The following is a 24,649-nucleotide window of genomic DNA, read 5'->3' on the forward strand; positions in this document are numbered from 1 at the left end:
GGGGGCCACTGGGACACTGCAGGGCCTGAAGGAACCAAAGGTATCCTGGGACACTGCAGAGCTCACGGAACCAAAGGGTTCATTGTGACTTGTGGGGCCTCATGGAAGAAAAGGGGTTTTGAGACAGTTTTTAACTTCATAGAATCAAGGGGTCATTGTCACACTGTGGAACCTCAGGGAACCAGGATGCCACCTGGACACTGCAGGGCCGCACAGAACTAAAGGCATCCTGGGACAGCACCGAACACTGTGGAAATATTTTGGGTCTGGCTGAAGTGGAGCTCATTTCCCCACAGCGGCCCTCCCAGTGCTGTGCTTTGTGTTGGGAGCTGGAAAGGTGCTGAGAACACACCAATGTTTTGGCTATTGCCAAGCAGAGCTGGCACAGCCCCAGCATTGCACCATTTCTTCACCAGACAAGGGCAAGGTCCTGGGAGGAAACACAGCCAGGCCAGCTGAGCCAGAGTGACCAGAGGTATATTCCAGATCATAGGATGTCAGCTCAGATATAAAAGATGAGGAAGGGAGGAGGAAGGGGAGCATTCATTGTTTCTAATATTTGCCTGCTGAGCAGCTGCTCCGTGTGCTGAAGCCTGGCTTGCTGGGACATGGCCAGACATCACTGCTAATGGGAAGTAGAAAAAAAAAACCTTGTAATTTTCCTCTTTGTTTGTTTGTGTGCAAACTTCGGCTTTTGATTTAGTGAAGTGCCTTATCCCAACCCATGAGTCATTTTCCACCTTATTCTCTCTCCCCTGTCCATCTGGGAAGGGCAGTGATAGAGCAGCTTGATGGGCAGCCTGTAATTCTCCCCTTTCTCATTTTGCTCTTCTTAAAGATGGGCTTGGCATCTGCCTTTTCCAAGGACCCCAGAACCTCTCAGATTGCTCTGGCCCTTTTGAGAGCACAGCCCAGAATCCCAGGCAAGGGTGATGCAGCAGTTCAGGAGCACTTGCAATGAACTGTCCAAGACCACTGAGATGAATCTCACTGGGCCAGTGGAGTTTGTTCCTGGAGTCACTCACAGAAATGTCGAGGTCCAGCAAGGCATCCACCTCTGAACTGGCATTGTGGGATTCTCATGCACCCAGGGGTGATCAGAGAGTCTTTCCCTTTTACACCCATGGGGAGATCATTGCAGGAGTCACAGTCTCTCCCTGGGCTCTCACTGCCACTGCTGGGGGCTGGAGGCACCTCAGCCCTGTGGGGTGTCACCTGCTCTGCCCCTCTCTGAGATGCCCCACGGCCTGAGGGATGGACACAGGGGGAGCTCTGTGCTCAGAAGCACATCCCAGTGCTGCATCCTGGGGCTTTTCCAGGGGATGTGGGGCCCAGAGTGAAGTGATCTCGAGACACTGTGTGTCCCACAGTCCTTCCCAGCACCTCCAGGAATAGCTGATGGTCTTTGTGTTCTCTTGGGTTCATCTCCCCCCACACACACTGTGCATGCTGAAGTCTCCTCTGTACAATTGCAGCATGGCCTTGTGAGCTTCTCATTTGGTGTCCTTGATGGAGGGACAACCAACCTGTCAGTGGTGGGTGAGAGGCCAGTGCTGGGAATGGTGTTTGCAGGGGGTGATCTGTGACAATTGCCCTGGGACCCCTTGCCCAGGGTGTCCAGGAAAAAAAGACAAAGCCCAGACCCTGCTCTGCTGCTCCTTCAGGTGTGTCCCTGGAGGCCTGGCTGTGGAAGGGACACTGCTGTGCCCTCTCCTGCTCTCACACACTTTGGCTCTTCACTGTGCTTTTCTGCAACAGGGCAGTTTCCTGGGGCTTGACAGCCTATGAGAAGACACCAGTTCCTTACAACCCCAGGACTTGTCACCTCCTCACCCACTCCATAGAGCTGTGGAGGTGTCCTACTGCTCTCCTGCACTCCCCATTCCACACCCCACATCACTCTGCTCCAGGAGCATTCTGTGAGGAACCAGAGATGGGTGGCAGGGCTTGGCTGTCCTGCTTGGCAAAGTCCATCAGGCACTTTCACAGCCACATTCCACAGTCCCTTTTCCACCTGTAACCAGTGACTCTGAGCTGCTCCTTCCCCAGCCCCAGGGAGGGTGTCCTTGTCGGCTCATTCCCTCCGGGGTCTCTTTTCAGTCATGGCCTCAGTGGGGCTTGCTGACACTCTCAGGAACTTGAAGGTTTGATGATGAATTTTGCTTTTTTAGGGGTTTGTTCAGTTTTCAAATCTTCAGTTCAGGAATTCAGTGCCAGAGTGCTCATTAACATTCAAAACATCCTAACAAGACAAGCCTTTGGGAATAATTTATTACTAAGTCTTCAATTCTTTTATGCTTCATTAGACAGATACCAGAAGTGTATTCAAAGTCAGTGTACTACAGTGACAAAAAAATGAAGAAATATAACTTTTTGTCCCATTTCCTTTTTCCTGTTTATACACTGAGAGCAGCAAACCCTAATTGATATTGTTCCCAAGCACCAGGGATGGTCTCCTTGCCTGCTCATTCCCTTCACGGTCTCTTTTCACTGATGGCATTTTAACAAAACAAACCCCTGGGAATAATTTACTTTTACATTTTCAAATCTTCTGTGGTCAATTACAGAGATCTCAGAAATGCATTCAAAGTGAATATCTTATACTTAAAAAAAGAAAAACCTACAAGCAAAAATATGTCTTTTTTGTGGCCTGTTTATTTTTGCCTGTTTATACATTATTATCAGCAATTCCCTATTGATATTGACCCAGAGCATCTCCTAATTCAGTGTGAATAGATATGAAAATCAAGACCCTTTTTGTCTGACAATCCATCTGATTTTTCCCTAATCCCCACCCCACCATATCCCTCATCACATCCCTGGCACTCAAAGCAGCCTTGTGGAATCTGAGCTTCCTCCACTAAAGGCTGGACCTGCAGGTTTCAGTTCCTGGGCACCAACTCCCACCTCCTGTACTTGGAGAAAGAGCTGCAGGAGACACACAGGGATGTTCATGTATTGTCAGCAAACAAAACCAAAGGAAGGCACAGCTCAAAAATAGAAGAAATTCCTCTGCTGTATTTTAAGTTCACATCACTGACGTCCACTTTCCACAGCAGGCAATTTTAGACCAATGGAAAACATGTTATGTGTCAAGTACAGATCTAAAGGTCCCTCCAAGCGCTCCCTACCCCAATTCTGTCCATTTTGCCCTTTGCACAAGGTGAGTCACACACTGAAGTCAGAAGTTCCCTTGATCCAGAGCAGGAGGAAAAGAGAGAAAGTGAATGAATTACTTTGTTGTGCAGAGCTAAATCTCCACTAATCCAAATATTTTGGGGTTACAGGAATTTTATTGGGCATGTTCTGCAGCATTTGTTCAGGTCACAACAGGTAAGGTGGGATTGCTGACTGCTGGAGGGCAGGAAGGCTCTGCAGAGGGGTCTGGACAGGCTGGATCGATGGGCCCAGGCCAACTGGATAACGTTCAACAAGGCCAAGTGCTGGGTCCTGCCCTGACGTCACAACCACCCCAAATCCCTGGCCATGCCCTGCATCTGATCCCAAAGCCTGTCCTGTGTCCTTAATACGTCCATTTCCAAGGACTGTGTGGGACAAGGGAGCTTCATACTCTGGGTATGGAGCGAGATCCAAGTGTGACTGGAGTGGGAACCACAACTCATCAGGCTTGTGCTCTTTAGGGGATCGGGAACTGGTGACAATTAGAGGCACAGAAAGTTTCCCTTCATTGCTCACAGTAAAAAATTAACCAGGATACAATTTAAAACCTCCACAGCTCTTTGTGCAGCTTTCCTCAGCCACAGCAACCAGGAAAAGCCACATCCTTGCTGTGCTGGTCCCACAGCCCAGGGTGCTCCTGGCCTCCCTTGCTGCCAGGGCACACGGCTGCCTCCTGCCCAGCTCCTGCCCACCCACAGCTGCCTTACAGGGCTGCTCCCAGCCAGGCAGCTCCCAGCCTGTGCCATGGCCAGGGCAGTGCCCTGCAGGGGCACACACTGCCATGTGTCCCTCTGCCATTGCAGGAGGTTCCTGCCAAGACGGGCTCTCCTCCTCCCTGAAGCTTTCCCTGAGCACAGAGGCCTGAGAGACCTTTCCAGTCAAGACTCAGGCAGAGAAGCCATGGAGTCCCTCAGCCCCACAGCAGTGTCTGCTGGAATTAAATCCCCCTCCCCATCCCACAGCAGCCCTGCATTTCCCTCCTTCAGCCTTGGTCTCCAGCACAGCCACTGAGGCTCTTTTGGCTCTTGACTTTTCCTGCAGCCACCAACTCCAGGGGAGCTTTGCCTTCCCCACAGTCCAACGTTCACAACACAGGCCATGCCCAGGAATTCCTTGTCTGTGCCTGGCCTTGCTGTCAACCCCTGGCAGAGATTCCATGGCCCCTTTGTGCCCCACTGCCCCACAGCTGGTCCCACAGCTCCCTGTGCAGCCCAAACCCAGGCCAGGAGCATCCATGGTGGGGAATGGCCCCTCTGATGCGATGCCCAGGGCAGTCCTTGGCCTTGGTGACAGAAGACTGGGTGGCTAATTAGCTATGATAAAATTAATACTTACTTCTTTTTTATAACAGTGAAGTTACAAGGAGAAAAAAAAGGAAAATTGTATAAGAGGAGAGACTTGGTCTCTCATGAAATGCACTGGGTGTCACTGACAGAGCAAAGCAGGCAGTCTCTTCCTGCTGAAAAGCATCCAGTCATCATTTTCCTCACAGCATCCTTCAGCTCCTGGTTCCTCAGGCTGTAGATGAGGGGATTCACTGCTGGAGGCACCACCGAGTACAGAACTGCCACCACCAGATCCAGGGATGGGGAGGACATGGAGGGAGGCTTCAGGTAGGAAAACATACCAGTGCTGACAAACAGGGAGACCACGGCCAGGTGAGGGAGGCACGTGGAAAAGGCTTTGTGCCGTCCCTGCTCAGAGGGGATCCTCAGCACAGCCCTGAAGATCTGCACATAGGAGAAAACCATGAAAATGAAACATCCCATAAATAAAAGAACACTAGCCACAAGAAGCCCAAGTTCCCTGAGGTAGGAGTGTGAGCAGGAGAGCTTGAGGATGTGGGAGATTTCACAGAAGAACTGGCCCAGAGCATTGCCCTGGCACAGGGGCAGGGAAAATGTATTGGCTGTGTGCAGCAGAGCATTGAGAAAGCCACTGGCCCAGGCAGCTGCTGCCATGTGGGCACAAGCTCTGCTGCCCAGGAGGGTCCCGTAGTGCAGGGGTTTGCAGATGGCAACGTAGCGGTCGTAGCACATGATGGTGAGGAGGGAAAACTCTGTCGACATGGAAAAGGAAAAGGAAAAGACTTGTGTGACACATCCTGCATAGGAGATGGTTGTGGTGTCCCAGAGGGAGTTGTGAATGGCTTTGGGGACAGTGGTGTAGATCCAGCCCAGGTCTGTGAGGGACAGGTTGAGCAGGAAGAAGTGCATGGGGGTGTGCAGGTGGTGGTCGCAGGCTATGGCGCTGATGATGAGGCCGTTGCCCAGGAGGGCAGCCAGGGAGATGCCCAGGAAGAGCCACAAGTGCAGGAGCTGCAGCTGCCGCGTGTCTGCCAATGACAGGAGGAGGAACTGGCTGATGGAGCTGCTGTTGGGCATTTGCTGCCTCTGGATGTGGGGCACTGTCCAAAGAGGAAATAAGAGTGACAAGTCAGGGGAGAGGGTTCTGAATGCCGCCAGACACTGTTAAAAGCAGACAAAGCCATCACAGGCCACTAAATATCTCAGCCTGTCTCAAAGTCCCAAGATCCCAAGGATACACATGGCTCATATCACCAACCCAACAATATTTCCTGGGATGGGCACAGCATCTCTGCTCCTCTCCACTGGGGATTTCAGATAACATAATTGTGCCATGAGGATTATTTGCATTCTTGAGGGCAGCTCCCATCTTGGAAGGACACCTCAGAAGAGACACAAATGTCCTAACAAAGGAGATTGATTCTGGGAAAAACACCTCATTCTCCAGGCCCACAGACTTCCCTGCCTATAGCCCCACTGGTCACAGGAAAATTGGAATGTCTCATTCCCAGGGAGAAAATTTTGAGGGGGATCACAGGATCAGTGATTGAGTCTGTAGTTCGAACTCTCCTTCCCTGTAAGCCTGACTGAGAGAACAAGGAAAGAACCTCAGTAACAAGGGCAAGTTAAGAAACCAGGAAATACACAGGGAAGGTCCAGTGGGGAGAGACCAGGGTGGAGCTCACTGGAAACTCAGGGCAGCATCACCCTGAGCCAGCTGTGCCACCTCCCAGATACCAGCAGTGCCAGGTAGTTGTTCTCAGCACCTGTTCAGCTCCTCAGAGTTCCCTCTGCTATTCAAACCACACGGTATGTGGCTTGAGAGCTTGATAGAAATCCCTCTTTTCACCTTGTCCTTGAAGTATCCCCTGGAAAATATCCTGCAGTGCTCTGGTTCTGTAAGCAGTCCTTAACTATGAAACTCTCACTTGATAGCAGAGGAAACCTGTCCTGCCCTGCCCTGCCCTGCCCTGCCAGGGTTTGCTCTTTCCACCCACAGCCTCTCCCCCAGCATTGAGGGAGCTCCCCAGACCAGCTGAGAGCTGCCCCTGGCAGGTGGCAGAGCTTCTGCCATGGCACAGCACCCTGGGGTGCAGGACCCTGCTCTGCAGGACAGTTTGGGCAAGCCTGGGTGGCACAGCCAGGGTTCAAACCCTACAGCCATCCCTGGGAGGCGGGAACCCTGTTGGGATGTCCCTGGGATGGTGCAGCAGAGAGTTCCTGCTTTGCAGCACGTCCTCCTCTTCAGCACCAGAGACACTGTGATATCCCACATTAGAGACCCCCCAGGCTGTGGGATGTGCCAGCGTTGGGAGATCTTCCCACAAACTGCACATACATTGCCCTTCATGCAGACTTACCTTCTGAAAGCCTGGAAAGATTCCTCTTCTGTGGATCTTCCTCTCAACTTTCCTCACACCCCAGACTGTGTGTAACCTCTCTCTGCCCTGCTTTTCTGCCCTCGGTGTGTGCAGGCAGTGCCCTGAGCCCTGCTGGGCTGTGCACAGGAGCTGCTCCTGGGCAGAGCTGTCTCTCTGCAGTGCTGCCCGCTTACCAGGAGCTCCCTGTGTGCCAGGAGCCCGGCCCAGCTCAGCAGCACAGCAACAGCCCAGGGCATTTAATGGCCCTCTGGGGGGGTTGGTGCCGAGTCCCTGAACATCAGACCCTGAGGAAAGGTGCAGGAACCTCTTGAGAAAGCAAAGTCTGAATCAAACTTTAAAGTTTCTTTTGTAGTTAATGGGTCCCTCTGAGGGACATAACTGAGAAAGTGTCCCCAGATTCCAGTTAGAAAACAAAGAGACAATGATGACAAACATGGACTAGGAAAGAAAGGTCACTCTTATACTGAGGAAAGTAAGAAGCATTTCATTAACCCAAAGGTCACAGCCATGACCCCCAGCCCTGGGAAGGGAGATCCTGTCCCTCCCTCATTCCTCAGGACTCTTCCTGGGGCACTGGTATGTGGGATGTGCCGTGCCAGGGGCAGGAGGATGGGGTGGCACCTCCCAGGCTGCTGAGCAGGGACAAGGAGGCAATGAGGCCCCAGGGCTGCAAGGCTCACTTGTCTCCTCATGCCATCAGGGGCACACACAGCAGCCATGGCCAAAGGCCTGCACAAGTTGGCTCTCTTGGGGCCTTTCAGCTTCTGCACATCCCTGTCTCCTCTCCAGCCCAGGCTGTCCTACGGTGTCCATGCCCTGCCCCTTTCCCTGCAGGCTGTTGGCATCCCCCGGCTGCCCCACCTCGCTGGCCCCTTCCTGCACTGACATCTCTCCCTCCTCCCTGGCTCTGCCTTGGCACACAAAGCCTTGGACTGATCCAGACTTTTTCAAGGGGTTGTGTTGCACCACAGCACTGCCCTTGGGCAGAAATTCCTTTCTCCTTGTGTGCAGTCTGGACCTCCCCACTTTCCCTTCAAGGCCTCTCAGGCTTCTCCGGTTCTTTCCTCAGTCTCCACACCACTGGGCCCAGGGCTTGGAGGCTTCCAAACCCCTTCATACGATATCTCTGGTATTTAGCCATGAAAATGTTGTGCTCTTAGTGCAGGAGAGACACAGTGACACTTTTTGCCAAAGGTTGTATTGGCAGAACAAGGCACAGGATCTGGAACTGAATGAGGGGAGATTTCCATTGGATGTCAGGAAGAAATATTTTGTGCTGAGGGTGGCAGGAACCTGGGCCAGGTTACAGAGTAAGTGGAAACCCCATTCCTGGAGCTGCCCAAGGTTTGGAATTTTGTACAACCTAAACTTGTGGAAGGTGTCCCTGAGTAATTGAAGTGCACTTGGACTAGTGGCTATTTTAGGTCTCTGCCAACCTAAACAGTTTATTATTCTTTTATTCTTATATTCCCAACTCCTTCTCCACAGGGTTGCAAATACCGACATGCACCATGTTGGCATTTTAATGTGACCTAATCCCCAACATTTTATGAAAATGGAAAAACAGTCCTTTTAGGGACATGAATTTCAATGACGTTGGAGGAACCTTTCAAACCTCAAAAGTTACAAAGGAACTAATAGAGATTTCCAACATCTCTGCATGAAAGGCTCCCCAAGTGATCAGTGACAGTCCCCCAGGATGGCCTTGCAGCTGAGGTTGGGGGTTTTCTCACTCAGGTCCAGAGACTAAGGATGGGCAGCCAGAAAGTGCATTTAGGGACAGTGTAAGACTTGCCATGGGGTGTCTAGGAAATGAATGAAGTGATATGTGGAGGAACAGGCATGAGAAAATAGAGAGAAAAGGGTATGAAAGGAGAAGAGCATGTGCAAGCAAGTGACTGGTCAGTGCCTTTCCCTTGCCATGTCCTGCAACTGATCCCACAATCTTTCCCATTTTCTTAATCCCTCCATTGCTAAGAAATCTCTGGGACAAGGGATCTCTGTGCTGTGAGTGTGGGGGGTGATCCAAGTGCCAACCTCTACAGTGGGAGCCACAAACCATCAGGTCTTGAGTCTTTTGAGGGTTCAGACACTGCTGAGAAAGATGTGTGTGCACAGAACACTGGTGGGGGTGGGGGTGGGTGGAACCACCAGGGAACATCAAACTAGAGTAACCAGTGATTGGCAGAGGCCTGGGAGCCGCTGTCTGAGATCATCTTCTGAGGGATCCACATTGTCTGGGTGTCTCTGGAGCTCCACATCTTCTCCTGACATGGCAGAGCACACAAACAGCCCATCCTTGTCTCCCTTTCCCCACTCACTGTGCTTTGATTTGGCTCAGAAACCTCCCAGGGTCCCTTCCAGGATGAGTCCCTGTGCATTTCCCTCCCTCGTGGACCTTCCCTTCCTGATGCAGCATCTGTGGGGCAGCAGAGCTGGGTCAGTGCAGGGCCAGGGCTGGCTGTGACAGGGGCCATGAAGCCACTGCCAGGAGGTGACAGGAAGGACAGTTTGCAAAGAAAAAATTTAGATGTGGGGACTTTGTTTTTTGAGGAAAGGAAGGCTTGTCTGAAGCTGGCAAGTGAAGAGGATGAAAGACAAGGGGTGTTGAGGGAAACAGGGAATGCTTATCCTGGAGATGAGGAAAAGACTTTTTCCCCAGTTTCAGGGCCAGTGCAGAGCAGGGTGGCCACAAGCCCAGGCTGCCTTCCCGCCTGCCAGGGTTGGTGGGGCTGTGTGACAGAGCTGCCCCCAGAATCAGAACCTGGGGGGCTCTCCCACCTCCCCCACTCCTTCAGCTCTCCAAGGATGGCAATTTTTGTTGTGTGGGTTCCCTGATGTGCTGGATGACCTCACAATGCTCCCTGGCCAGAATGTCTCCTGAGGGCCACCCAGGCTGCTGCAGTGGAAGTGACCTCACAACCATCACATTCCAGTCATATCCCCCATGCCTGGCCTCCCCTTTTCTCTGCCCCTGTCTTGTCTCTGATTATATTGTAGGAATGGTTTTAATTAGCCTTTTAATGAACTGCTTGAATTAATGACAAGTTGTGTGTTGGGGCTTAAATCACTTTTAGCCAGCACTCAGCAGAATTTAACCAAAGCTGCCATTGTGAGAACAGAGCTTGGGAAAAGCCTCCCTGAGTGGTCTGAGGCACAACCCATTGCCTTCTGCACCCACAGCACAAGAAATATCAGCTGCCCTTTGTGCCAATGGATCTGCAGTATCTGGAAGGGAAGAACTCTTGTCAGAAATGGACTTGTGAAGAAGATGAAAAAGCTTGCCCAAATGCCTTAAAAACAGAAGTTTTACTGTTGTATAAATGCATATTACAACATGGATTCTTTTGTTCTCTTTTGCCTTGTCACTGTCCTTTTCCCAAAATCCCACAATATAACTGTTACCTCGCCTCTCAGGAATGCATGTAGTGTCCTAGAGGAAGCTTCAAGTTTTCTTATTGGTTCTTATTTACTCTTTTCTCTTGGTTGTTAACCCTGGATTTCTATTGGTAATAGTCCAAATCCGCCCTTGCTCACTATTGGTGGTATTTTGAGTCCCCCAAAACCTTTATATACCCCTACCCTTTATCAATAAACTCTCTCTCTCCTTCCTCTCCTGTGGTCTCTGTGTGGCTCTTTTTGGGCTCCTTGGAGACCTCGTGGTGGGGGACAGAGTGGGAGCACATCCCCTCCAGGTAACAGGCTGACTCCCAGGGCCTGGAGTCCCTCTCAGCCATTGCATCCCTTTCTATGGGGCTGGACCTGGTGGGTCTTTCTGCAATACTGCCTTTAATTTCCCTTTTGGAAGGTGTATATTTTCCCCTGTTGGGAGAGGTTTGGCCTCAAGCCTCTATGCACAACACACCATCCAGGAGCTGACAGGCTGGCCAAGGTCACTGCAACCTTGAGCCAGCCATGAGGCAGGTAAACAACCTCGAAGCCCAGGAAAAGCACAGCCTCGGTGGCACCAGCCCCGTGCTGCCTCCTCGTGCACACAGCCCTCCCACCAATCAGAGCAGCCTGCCGCCTCGAGGACAGAGCCTCTTGCCCTACCCCAAGCTGTTATTGTCCACATGTTCACCCCAAGAAGTTATATTAACCCACTAATTCCCTAATGCAGTTGAAGGTTCCTGCTGCTATTACTTGGTGTACGGCTCTATCTCTATGAGAACACGCACGTGCAACCAGAAGCCCGAACCCGGGGTCGCGTCGGGGTGGGTGGCGAGGGCACGCAAAGCCTCTCACAACGCCAACCTTCCCCAACATTCTCCAGCTGGGTCAAGATGTTGGGGTCTGTCACAGCTGCCTGAAATAACTCAGAATCATAGAGTGTCCTGAGTTTCAGGGACCTTAAAAGATCACCTGGGTACAACCTCAGTGACATGGACATGCACAACTTCCACTAGACTAAGTTGCCCAGAGCTCTGCCCAGCCTGGTCTTGAACACTAGAGATGGAGCAGCCACAGCTTCTCTGGGAAACCTGTGCCAGACTCTCAGCACCCTCACAGGGAAGAATTTCTTCCTAATACCTCATCTAAACTTATCCTCTGTCAGTGTGAAGCCATTGCCTATTTTCCTGTCACTCCAGGCCCTGGTAAAATGTCTCTCTCTCCATCTTTCTTGTTGTCTTGTTTCAGGTTCTGGAAGGTCACATTCAGGTCACCCCAAAGGTTCTCTTCTCCCAGCCGAACAATCCCAGCTCTCCCAGCCTTTCCTCACAGCAGAGCTGCTCCATCCCTCTGATCATCCTGGTGCTTCATCTGGACTCACTCCAACAGGTCCAAGTCCTTCCTGTGCTGGGACCCACAGCTGGATACAGCACTGCAGGTGGGGTCTCACCTGAGAGGGCAGAGGGGCTGAATCCCCCTCCCCTGCTGCACAGGCTGCTTTGGAGACAGCCCAGGACACCACTGGTCACCACTTGCCTTGGTGACCAAAGATCCAGTAACACATCCCCCCTGGAAAGGCCTCCTGACCTGGGTCAGGAAGTTTCCCCCCATGCATTCCAGGAGTCTCCTGCAGTGTCCAGAACCCTCCATGTTGCTTTCCAAGGAGGTGTTCAGAGGATTGAATTCCCTCAGCAGGACAAGGGCCTGTGAGCTCAATGCCTCCTGTGAGCTCCAGGTGAGACCATTCCCACCTATTTCATTCCTAAACCAGAGTCACACATCCTGTACCCTGGAGGGGATGGAAAGGAAAAGTGATTTGATGATTTAGGGAGTCTTACAGGAAGCCACTGTAACAGATGTGTGAGATGAGTGCAAAGCTGATCATCCAAACCCCAGGGGTGTCACTGACACTGGTCACTGCTCCCCTGTGTCAGGTGAGAGAGCTCCACCTCAGAAACCTCAGGGAACTCCTTGTATGAGATGGGGCAGGGGCAGTGCTGGGCAGGAAAGGTTCAACTGGGTCCTGGGAACATTTCTAGGCAGAAATGTATCCAAAAACCATCCAGAGGGAAACAAATGTTAAGCTCTTAATATTCTTTTTAGTTCTCCTCCTTGTGTTACAGGGACACAAATACCTGATGCTCTTATGTAGGTTCCCTGGACCCTCTGCCCAAGATCCATCTGCAGCTCCAAAGGGCTCCTCATGTCCTGCAGGTCCTCTGTGACAGCTGCCAGTGCCAGGGAAGGACCTCAAATAAACCTGAGCCTCCAGTGGCACTGGGTACTGATGGTCAGTCAATGCAGCTCAGCCTGAAACCCAAACAGTGTTCTTCAATATCTTGATTTTTCAGTAACCTCTTTCTATCAATTGAAATGATTCAATACTTTCAATGAAATGTCAATACAATTTCTGCCATGTCAGAATGAGAATTTTCAGGATGTGTGTTGATTGCAGGAGAGGATTTATCAGAATCATAGAGGTGATGAGTCATTGCATCAGAGAATCACTTGGATTGGAAAAGCCCTCCAAGGTCACCCAGTCCAACCATAACCCAGCACTGCCAAGTCCACCAATGTCCCCAGGTCCACATCCCAGGTCCCTGGGAGTGTTTCACTGACAACAAGGAGAATTTTGGGTGGACACCTTTACACACACAGATATTGTTGTGTTCACACATCTCTGCCTGTGTTTGTGTGTGTGAATTGACTGTGATGTGAATGTTGTTATTGTGAATCTGTAACTGAGTCACTGTTGAGATTGCAGCAAATTCTGTGTAATCCCTTGATAACTGTTACATTGGTCAATGATTAAGTGCTATTAATCCCTTTTCCCCCTTTTGTATGCAAACCCTTTGCTTTCTGACCCTCTTCCGTCCCAAGTCTCTGTGTAAATCATCCCCTTTCCTTCAAAAATATATGGGCTTTTTGAGGTTCACTTTGAACTTTTCCTTCTTACTTAAACTACCAAACTCCAATTACTACAGGTCTTTAAGAGTTGAAGACAAATAAAGGAAGAGAAATATTTTTTTCTTCTGTGTTTTAATGAGCCCCACTGTGTATTTGGAGATGAGTCCATGATTCTCAGGAAGTGCGAGAAGATTGAAAAAGTGACTCAAGAAGTTGTTGTAGTTTGGGATTATTATGTAAATTCTCTCCCCTGCCACTAACTGCCCATGCCAGCAGTTAACAAAAGAAGCAGTTAACTACTGATCACTTGAATCGGGGCAGGTTTGTCTCTTTTGTTTTTTGGGGACATCTTTCTTTTCTTAGCTCGGTGGAAGGCAGGAGCGGTGGCTGCCGAGGAGAGAAGTGGCTCTGCTGTCACTGCTGGGGCTTCTGGCTGAGCTGCTGCTTTTCTCCTCGCCGTGGCTGTTTCTCCCGGTTTCTGCGTCTGGGATCCCGGCCTCTGTTGCAGTCTGACCACCGCCTGCACTGACCACCGCCTGCACCATCACAGCCTGCCCGCCCTGGCTGGGGCAGTGACCCAAGGAGAGAGAGAGGTTTGCTGCTGCTTTTGCAGGACACGTGGTGGTTCCCCACTTTCATCTTTCTTTTTCCTTCATCTGGGACAAGAGACACAGAGTTCATCTGAGAGCTAACCACTCGTCTGTCTCGCTGGAGAGGGACTGGGAACTACTGGGAACTCACTGCGCAGCCAGCCGGACTGACATTTGACACTGCTTAAGTATAACTTTCCTCCTGGAGGAAAACCTGCTGGGTTTTGGTTTTGTTTTTTTTTTCTTTCTCTTGTGGTGTTGGGGAAGCAGTTTGCATTAGTCTGTTTATATATAGCAGTTAAGAACAGTTATCCTTCTGTTAAAATTCCTTTTTTCTTAAATTTGATAAAGAGTGGCGTGATTATTGTAGAGAAGGCCCCTCCCCCGCTTGTGAGTAAACATTTTGGTTTTTTTCTCTTCAAACCAAGACAATTCACCATCCCTGGAGGTTTTTAAACTGAGCTTGGCCGTGGCACTGAGTGCCATGATCTGGTAAAGGGACTGGAGGTGGACCAAGGATTGGACTTGATGATCTGGGAGGTCTTTTCCAGCCCAATGGATTCTATGATTCTGTGATTCCATGATTCTATGAAAATGCCTTGAGCAAAACAATGCAGCCAAATTGCCTCTGGGAAAATGTTTCAGCCAAATTGCCTTGGGCAAAACACTTTGGCCAAAACACCTCAGCCAAAAGGCCTCAGAGGAGAAGCCTCAGTCAAAAGGCTCAGGGTGCCTCCAGGCCCCATTTTCTCTCCTGTTCTTCAGGACATCTCTGGTGCCCAGGCTGTGTCCCAGAGCCCTGTGCTCACACAGCCCAGCGCACTCCCAGGACACCCCTTGCCCTTCCCACACTGCACAGCCCGGCCTCTGCCCTTCAGTGACATTAAATGCATACAGTTCACTCAAGCTTAACAGAAACCATGTTTTCCGTTGTCTCTTCTCTTTGTTCCTCCAACCAGACAGATCTTTTCCCCACTCAGCATCTCTGCCAGCCCTACTCCGCTCAGGACCCTCCCCAGACCTTCCCGGCCCCTCTGCAGGCCCTGGAGCTGCCCCAGGGCTGGCTGAGTGGCGGGGCCAGGCTGGAGGAGCCCTGGGGGGCTGTGGCAGGGCTGTGCTGCAGCCTCTGGCGGGGCTGAGGGCTGAAGGGGGCAGGATGGCACCCAGGGGGTACAGCTCCAAGGGCCAGGCTCCTGGGCATGACAGGAGCTGTCGTCTTGTGGCACAGCCCAGCTCTGGGGCCACACTTGCCACGGGAGGTGCCAGGAGCTGCAGGGCTGCTGCTCTTGCCTTGCAGTGTCTCTGGCACACAGTCAGAGCAAGGAAGACCCCAAAACAGCAAAGGATGGTGGGACAGCTCCTCTCTGACAGCCCCAGAGGGGCCGTGGAGCCGCTGCCCCGGGGAGCTCGCTCAGGCACCTTCAGAGCCTGCTCTGCCCTGGGGGCAAATGGTGTGGGCAAATGGGAGAAGTGGGGGCAGGACAGGAGAGATGGGCTTGAGGCAAAGGGTCTCCACGGCCCTCCAGAGCCCCCCATGGCCTCCCAAGCCCTCCAAGAGCACCCCAAAGTCTCTCCCAAATCCCCCATAGCCCCCCAAGCCCTCCATGGCTCCCAAATCCCCCCATAGCCCCCAAGAGCCCCCTAAAGCCCCCCACGGTCCCCAAAGTCCCCAAGAGCCTCCCAAAGCCCCTCAACACCCCCCAAGGGACCCCAAAGTCCCCCATGGCCCCCCAGAGCACCCCAAAGTTCCCAAAGTCCCCCATGGCCCCCCAAGCCCCCCCAGAGACCCCCAAAGCCCCCCATGGCCCCCCAGAGACCCCCAAAGTCCCCAAAGCCCCCCATGGCTCTCAAAGCCCCCTCAGAGGCCCCCAAAGCCCGCCTAGAGCCCTCTATGGCCCCCAAAGCCTCCCCAGAGCCCCCCAAAGCCCTCCAAGGTCCCCCAAAGCTCCCCATGACCCCCCAGATCCCCCCATGGCCCCCCAAGCCCCCCAAGGTCCCCCCAAGCCCCCCATGCCCCCGCAGCATCGTGCTGGTGGAGTCTATCCCTGAGGGATTGTCCTTCGGTAACGGGTCTGCCCCAAACCCCTCAGTGTTCAACACGTGGATGGAGCTCCTGGGAGGGGCCACCACCAACCTGGACATTGCCTCCTTCTATTGGACACTGACCAATGAGGACTCTCAGACACATGAGCCCTTGGCTGCCCTGGTGAGGCCCCGCCCTCTTGGGCCCTGCCCTGTCCAGCTGGGACCAGCCAGGGCCAGTTGGGACCAGTTTTGAGCATTGCTATCCAGTTAACCACTTCTAACTACTCTGGACAGGTTTTAATCCCTTTTGACCACTTTTGAGCATTTGTAGGTATTTTTAACCAGTTAAGCACTTTTAACCATTTGGGGCTATTTTTTAATCACTTTGGACCATTTTTGACCATTTGGAACCATTTTTAACCAGTAAATCACTTTGAACAATTTTAGACTAGTTTTAAACACTTTTGAGCGTTTTTAGCATTTGTAAGCCCCGCCCCTCCTGGCCCAAGCCTGGATACCCCCTGGGATCCACTGGGATTTGTAATAATTTTTAACCAGTTAACCACTTTAAAGCATTCTGGACTCTTTTTAATCCCTTTTGTGACCATTTTTGACCATTTCAAATCCATTTGGGGTCCTTTGAACCACTTTCACTGTTGACGGCCTTGAACCGTCCTTGACCAGTTCATACCATCTTGAATCATTTTTCATTCTTTTTTGACAATCCTCAACCACTTCCAGCCATTCTTGACCATTTTTTTACCAATTTTCCACCTTTCTTACCCATTTTCCCCCACTTACCCCTTTTCCCCCATTTGCCTTACATTTTGCCCCCCATGCCCATTTTTGCCCCTTTTCCCCCATTTCCTTGCCCAGGGTGACCTGGTCCTGGGAGAGTTGGTCCGGGTGGCCTCCTGGGGGGTCTCGGTGCACGCCACCGTCAGTGCCCCCTCAGCCAAGTCACCACTGAACGACCTTCAGACACTGGAGAGGAGCGGTGGGTGGGGCACCCCCACATGGGGGTTGGAGGGGTGGGCAGACCGGGGCGGGGCCCAGAGGGACATGCCCCTCCTGGTGCCACAGGTGCCTCAGTGCACCCCAGGGACCTGCCGCACCTCACGGGGGGCGTCCTGCACACCAAGTTCTGGCTCATGGATAGGCAACACCTCTATGTGGGCAGTGCCAATATGGACTGGAGATCCCTCACACAGGTGGGTGTGTGGGGGGGTGATGAACCCAACAGGTGGTGCCCAACCCAACAGGTGGTGCTGAACCCAACAGGTGGTGACCCCAAATCCAATGGGGGTGGTGCCAAATTCAACAGGGATGGCCCCAAACTCAATGGGGGTGGTGCTGAACCCAACAGGGATGGCCCCAAACCCAAGGAAGGTGCCAAACCCAAGGAAGGTGCCAAACCCAATGAGGTTGTCCTCAAACCCAACAGTGTTGACTCCACGCCCAACAGTGTTAACTCCAAACCCAATGGGGTTAACCCTAAACCAAACGGTGTTGACTGCAAACCCAGCGTTGTTGACTCCAAACCCAACAAGGCTGATCCCAATCTCACTGGCATTGCCACCACCTCCCCCAACCCCACGTTCCCCCAAACCTCCTTGCTGGGGCAGCCCAACCACGCCCCTGCCCAAAGTGCCACTACCTCTCTCTGCAGGTGAAGGAACTCGGTGCCGCCATCTACAACTGCAACTGCCTGGCCCAGGACCTGGGCAAGGTCTTTGAGGCTTACTGGGCACTGGGTGTGCCCAATGCCACCATCCCGGCGCCATGGCCACAGAATTTCTCCACCTCCTTCAATGCTGAGACGCCAATGGCATTGACACTCAATGGCACCAACGCTGACATCTACCTCTCAGTAGGTGCCCCATCCACCAAACCGCCCCTCCCAGTGCCCAGGTGGGTTCTGTTGGGTCACGCCAACCCTGGGTGCCCCCTGGCAGAGCTCCCCTCCCCCGCTGTGTGCCTAGGGTTGCACCCAGGACCTGGATGTCCTACTGGGTGTCATCGACGGCGCCGAGGCCTTCATGGATGTGGCGGTGATGAGTTACGTGCTCAGCATCGAGTTCTCATGGTCTGAGAGGTTCTGGCCCACCATCAATGAACACCTGCGCCGCACTGTGGTGGACAGGCGGGTGGCACTGCGGCTCCTGGTGAGCTGCTGGCACCACAGCCACGCCTCCATGTTCCCCTTCCTGCACTCCCTCGCTGCCAGGAAAACTGGAAGTGGAGAACCGCCGTGTGTCCTGGAAAGCAGCTGCAACTTCTCTCTCCCTGGTCGCTGCCCCAGCCGGGGCGGGCAGGCCATGACGCTGCAGGTGGCGGCAAGACTGGAGCAGAGACTGGGACCCAAAATGCAGAAACCAGGAGAACAGTCGTGGCAAGGAGAAAAAGAACCGACTCACCAAAAAGCAGCAGCAGCAGCAGCAACCAGGAGTAGGAGAAAACGGCTTCTCCTCCACCGCAGAGCACACACACCCCGCTCCTGCGTTCAGCTGAGCTAAAAAATGGAAAAAAAATGTCCCCCAAAACAAGAGACAACCTGTACCCCCACCCAAGTGATCAAGAAGAAAACGGTAGCAGTTAACTACTTCCTTTGTTAACTAATGGCATGAGCAGTTAGTGGCAGGGGAGAGAATTTAGCCCCAGTGTGTGCAGAGACCCCCCCTGGGTCCTGCCCAGCCCATGCTGCCCCCTCCCCACTGTAGATGAGCTGGAACCAGTGCTCCCTGTATTCCCTGAGGTGCCAGCCCTGGGCACAGAGCTCCGTCAGCCCCTGCTCCCAGCGCTCCCAGCAGCACAGCCCTGGCCCTGCCCGATCCCCTCAGGAGCCCGGGGGTGGCACTGAGCCAGGCGGCCACCAAGCCCAGTTGCAGGGCTGGACAGGGGGGCACAGGGAGGCCAAGACCCTGCCCAGGTGGCCCCAGGGCTGGGGGTCACAGGGGTCAGACTGCCCAAAGAGGGACCGCGGGCGCTGGGACTCACCAAAGAACCTGATGGCGGCACCTCCCAGGGAAGCTGGAGGGTCCTTCCCATATGCACACCCCAGAATTACTGAGACTCTCTGTCCTTCACTCTACAATATATTATTGTATAACATATAAAATATAACTCTAAAACATTACAATTATAGCAATAATAATAACAATTAAATATTATTAATAATAATTTGACAATATACTAATTAAATGATATAATAATATAACCATATAAATAATAATAAATAATAAGAAATAACAATAATAAATAAATAATAATAAAATAAAATAATAACATAAATACTAAATAATATAACTCTATAAAACTATACATTGTATAATAAAAAACTATAATTATTAAAAATATATTGGATGTAATATCTAGTATATGCTATTCTAAAAATAACAATAATAGTGATGTCTTTTAAAGTGATGTCTCTTCAAAATTCCAAGTCCTTTATGAACCTGAGGTCCACATCTTGCAGGGAGGCCTGAGGGTCCTTCCCATGTGCAAACCCCAGAACTACCAAGTCTGAGACTCTCTTTCTGTCCTTCCCTCTAGACCATATTATAATATGTATAACATGTAAAATATAACTCTAAAGTATTGCAATAATAATAACAATTAAATGGACAATATACTCTCCAGAGCCCCTGAAACACCCCAGAACTCCCCACGGCCCCCCAGAGACCCCCTTACCTCCATCCCAGGCCCCCTAAATCACCCCATGATCCCTCAAAACCCTTGCCAGATTCCCAAACCTCTCCCAGACCCTTCAAACTGCCCCAGGACCTCCAAACTGCCACCAGACCCCCTTAAATCACTGCCCAGACTCCCCCAAACCACCTCAGGACCTGGCAACCCCCCTTCTAGAGCACCCAGACCTTCCCAAATTCCCTCAAACTCCCCCCAAATTCCTCCAAACCACCCCAGAACCCCTAAACTGCCCCCACACCCTCCAAAGAACCCCAAGAACCCCCAACCCCCCTGCCAGACTCCCAAACCTCTCCCAGACCCTCCAAACTGGCCCAGAACCCCCAAACTGCCCCCAGAGCCCCCCAAACCACATCAGGACCCCTCAGAAACCCACCAAGACCCACCAAAATCCTCCCAGGAGCCCCCAAAGCCCTTTGAAGCCCCCCATCTGCTAAATCCCCTTTCCCCTCCCCAGACCCTTCAAGTCCCCTGGAGGATGCCCTAAATCCTCTTCTTGACCCCCCAAACCCACTTTTTCCTCTCCCAAATCACCCCAGCAGCCCCCCAGTCCCCCTCCAGACTCCCCAATCCTGCCCCAGGATCCCTCAAAAGCCCCCCAGGGACCCTCCCAAACCCCCTTCCAGCCTCCCCCAAACTACATTTCCTGCTTCCCAAATCCCCTCCAGACCCCCAGTGCTGGTTTAAAGGGAAACCAGCAGGAGAAATGAACCCAATTCTGAAAGAGATGACAAGTCAGAGTTACAATTTAATGAAACGATCACAATGATACAAAGAAAAAACTGGTTTGAATCCCGCAAACCCCAGATGTAGAACCCGGCACCCTGGGGCATGAACAGAACAGAGTTCATCGGCCCCCAGACCCCAGACTGACTCAGAACTGCCCCCCAGTCTCCCAAATGCCCCCTCGGACCCCAAACTGCCCCAGAACTGTCCCCAGGCCCCCCAAGAGCCATCAATCCCCCAAGACCCTTCAATTCCAGCCCCCCCTTAGCCCTCCCTCTTTCCCATGGGGTCCCTCCCAGGATCTGGGGATCCAAGTGGACACTTGGGGGGGCTGCGTGGGGGATTTGGGAGCACTCAGGGGCTCAGTGAGTTGGGGAAAAGATTTGGGGTGAAACTGAGGAATCTGAAAAGGAATTAAAGGATATGTGGGGTGGGATCCAGAGGGATTTGGGGTGGAATTGGAGGGATTTTAGGTGGAATTAATAGTGGATTTAAGGGAATTTGGGGTGAAATTAAGGGAATTTTTGGGTCGAAATAGGTAGATTTTAGGTGGAATTAAGAAAACTTTCAGTAGATTTAAGGGAATTTTTTGTGAAATCAGGAAGATTTTAGGTGGAATTAAGGAAATTTTGGTTGCATTTACTGGATTGTGTGAAATTAGGAGTTTTGTGGAATCTTGGGGATTTGGGATGCAATTGAGATTTGGGACGAAATTCTGAGGCTTCCAGGAGGGATTAAGGGATTTTTGAGTGGAATTAAGGAATTTGGAGGGGAATTAGGGAGAGTTTAAATTCCCTAGACGAGTAGGGCCGTTCCCCAGTGTGGATGTGCTGGTGGTTGAGGAGGGCAGAGCTGCGCCTAAAGCTCTTCCCACATTCCTTACATGGGTAGGGCGTTCCCCAGTGTGGATGCGCTGGTGGCAGATCAGGTGGCAGCTCTGGCTGAATCCCTTTCCACATTCCAAGCACTTGTAGTGCTTCTCCCTGGTCTGAAGCTCCTCATGGACCACCAGGTCAGAGCTCTGGCTCAAGCTCCAGCCGCCTTCCTGACACACGGCCGCCTTCCTGACACACGTTGGATCCTTTCTCCTCAGAGCACCCTGGGCTGACTTTGGATCCCTTCCTGGGGTATCTCCGTGGGTTTTCCTGCACTGTGGAGCCGTTCAAAACAGTCTCTTCCACGAGGTTCTGCCGGGGGGATTTGTCCTCTGTGCTCTCTGTGCTCAGCTCACGGCCTGGGGCAGGAAAGAAAAGAAAAGGAAGGAACATGGAGAAGGAAGAAGGAGAGGAAGGAAGAAAGAAGGAGGAGAAGGAAATGAAGGAAGGAAGAAAATGAAGGAAAGGAAGGAACAGGAAGTAAAAAGAACAAGGAAAGGAACGAATGAAGGTAGAAGGAAAAGGAAGGAGGAGAAGAAAGGAGAAAGATGGAGAAGGAAGGTGGAGAAGGAAGGAGTATAAAACAAATGAGGGAGAGAAAGGAACGAGAAGAACAGGACAAAGGAAATAGAATAAAGAAGAAGGGGAGGAAAGAAGAAGAGGGAACAAAGAGAAAGAAAGGGAGGAATGAGAAAGGAGAAAAGGAACAATGAAACAGAAGGAGATGAAGGAATAGAAATCCAAAAAAGGAAGGACAGAAAGGAAGAAGGACATGAAGAAAAAAAGCAGAAGGAATAAGGACAGGGAGGAACAAAGAGAAGGAAGAAGGAAGAAAAAGGAAGATGAAAAGGAGGGAGGGAGAGGAAGGAAGGACAGGGAGAGGATTTGCTTCCGGCCCACAGGGAAGGCCAAGGACATCCCCCCAAACCCGGCCCCGACAGGACGGCGTCGGCAGCGGGGTTGTCCTGCAGCTGGGGCCATGCTGGGCTGGAAGATGCAGCACAAGGGAGGGGCAAAGGGGCACTGACTTCCTCCTCACCTGCCTGGGGGTCCCTGGGCATCTTCCTCTTCCTTGCAGCCTTCTCCTCCATCTGGCCAAGCTTTGGGAAGGAGAAATCCTGGTTTGGGAGGAAAACCAAGGTGTGAGGGTACTGGGCTAGAGGATCCTCCTGCCCAAGTCCATCACTAGAACTCACCGAGCATCTTGTGTCCATAGAAACCTATAAAAACTGAAATTTAAGTACAAGACAGCTCTCCCAGGAGTTTCTCCTCTCTGAAGTCTCCACTTCAGCGTTATTGGGGGCCCCCTGTCTGCACTGCTGGGGGTCCCACATGTATTGGGGATCCCCCTCTATGGGGTCCCAGTCCTCTCCGGGCTGACGGGGATCCCGGGAATCCTAGGGCTCTGCCCTCCTTTTTTGGTGTACTGGGTCTCTCCCTTCTCTGCTCTGCTGCAGGTCCTGGGGGTCCTGAGGGTTCCCCTCTCTGGGGTCCTGCTTAGGGATAATGTGGGATTTTGGGGGTCCCAGAGATCTCTTCTCCCCTCTCTGCTGCCGTGTGCTTGGAATCCCAGGGGTCTCTACTCTCTCAGGTTTCGCCTTCTCCAGGCTCTTGGGGGTCCCACCTCCCCCCTGCATTGCTGCTCCCCCCTCCTCTCCACACTGCCGGGGGTTCTCTCTCTCCAGTACCCCCGTTTAAGGCACCCGGGGTTCCTTCTGTGCTCCCGCCCCCCAATTCCACCATCTCGGGGCTTCCCCAGCTCCGCTATCGCCCCTCTCCGCTCTCCCCACTCCGCGGGTCCCGGGGTTCCCTCCCGGATCACCCGAGGGGCCCCAAAACCGTGATCGCCCCCCCGCCCGTCCGACCCACCGACCGCCGCGTGGTGCTTTCTTTGTCCTCCTGTCCAGGCTCCTGCCGCTCCTCTGTCCCTCCTCTCCCTGCCGCTTCTCCGCCTCCACAGTCCCGCCCCCTCCAGCCCTTCTCCTCTTCTCCCCAAGCCCAGCGTCCCCCCCCCCGGCCCCCCTTGCCCCCAGCCCCGCCGCCCCCCGCGGGAGGAGCAGGGATGGAGCCGGGGCAGCTCGGGATGGGGCAACGCTGGGCTCTTGGCCGCTCCCGCCCGCACTCGGCCCCCGCCGCAGTGCCACGGCCGGGACAGCGCGGGGGTGCCCGGCCTGGCCGCCCCCACCTCCCCCCCCGCCCCAAATTGCCGTCCCGCGGGGCGCTGGGGGCGAGGGGGAGGCGCGGGGGGGGCTCGGAGGCCACTGGGCTGCGGGGAACATCAAAGGATGGAGTTTGCAACTCTCAGAGAAACAAGGAGGGGCAGCAACAAAACCTCTGCCCTGCACGGCCAGAAGGCACACCTGGGGCTGCTCAGGAGCCTGATCCAGACAGTCCCTTGGCAAACTGCCCTGAAAAACAAAGGGCTCCAGGGAGGATGGACACACTTCCACAACAGCCTGTCCATCCCTGTGTGCCCAAAGCTGAGCCAGCAGGCAAGAGAACTGGCCTGGCTGGGCAGAGAGCTTTTGCAGAGATTTGGGAAGGATGTTGAGGGGCTGCAGCATAGCCAGGGAAGGGCAACAAGGCTGGGGAAGGCTCTGGAGCACAAGTGCTGGCAGGAGCAGCCGAGGGAGCTGGGGGTGTTGAGCCTGCAGAGGAGGAGGCTCAGGGGAGACCTTCTCACTCTCTGCAACTCCCTGAAAGGAGGTTGGAGCCAGCTTGGGGTCGGTCACTTCTCCCAGGCAACCAGCAACAGGACAAGAGGACACGGCCTTAAGCTGCCTGTCATGGGTGGCAGTGGAAGGCTTAGACAAAAGTAATTACAGAGGCCCTGCTGTTGAGTCAGGAGGTGCACAAAGTATCCAATCTCAGCCTTGGATTATGCCAATCATTTGAATTGAAGGAATTATAGAGGTGTGATTGAACCACTTTTGTCCTGCAGGTTTTAGTGATGGAAAACTGGGAATATTTACAGAAAATGAATCATTTGTTATTAAAAATTATTTACTACACAATATAAACAGTAAAACTACTAGTGGTACAGTATAAGATAGGATAGTGCACTATATTAAAGCAATTGTAGAAGCAATTCTATTCAAGCTGGCAAAAGGAAACAATTCTTAAGTAGAGATTTGATGTCACTCCCCCAGCCCAAGGCTCATGGGGAGATCTCTGCTCTCAGCCTCCAGGAGTGACCTTGGAGGGGGTTCCCACCCAAGGCAGGAATCTCCAAACCACCCCCCCCCCCCCCCCTCCAAGAAGGTTTATCTTGGGAGAACCTGCCCCTGGGAAAGGGGACTGGACCTTTAGGGTCTAAAGGGATTGACTGACAGTCATTTGACTCCAGTGGTTGCCTCCCCATCAGGATGTTAATTTGGGGCTGAACCCAGACTGGTTTCAACATCTCCTGCCTTGGCCTGGCCTCCTCTCAGCTCCCCACCCACACATTGGCAAATAGGGCATCGTCTGGGTCACATTCCAGGGGGATGTCCTGCCACAGTGTCCCAGTGTGCCGTTAATTCCCTGAGGCCCTGCAGTGTCCCAGTGGCCCCTTCATGCCATAC

The 24,649-nt window shown here is 52.6% G+C and overlaps 1 protein-coding gene across 1 annotated transcript in view; it reads right to left on the minus strand.

Moving 5' to 3' along the window:
• LOC139673812 (zinc finger protein 91-like) overlaps positions 1-24,649 on the minus strand; it is a 311,195-nt gene that overhangs the window by 224,188 nt on the left and 62,358 nt on the right. The window contains 2 exon segments of the mRNA XM_071559631.1: positions 21,013-21,106; positions 21,109-21,194. Coding sequence (XP_071415732.1) covers positions 21,013-21,106; positions 21,109-21,194 — 180 coding nt within the window.

This window comes from Pithys albifrons, chromosome 7, assembly GCF_047495875.1.
Source record: "Pithys albifrons albifrons isolate INPA30051 chromosome 7, PitAlb_v1, whole genome shotgun sequence".
Lineage (NCBI taxonomy): Eukaryota > Metazoa > Chordata > Aves > Passeriformes > Thamnophilidae > Pithys > Pithys albifrons.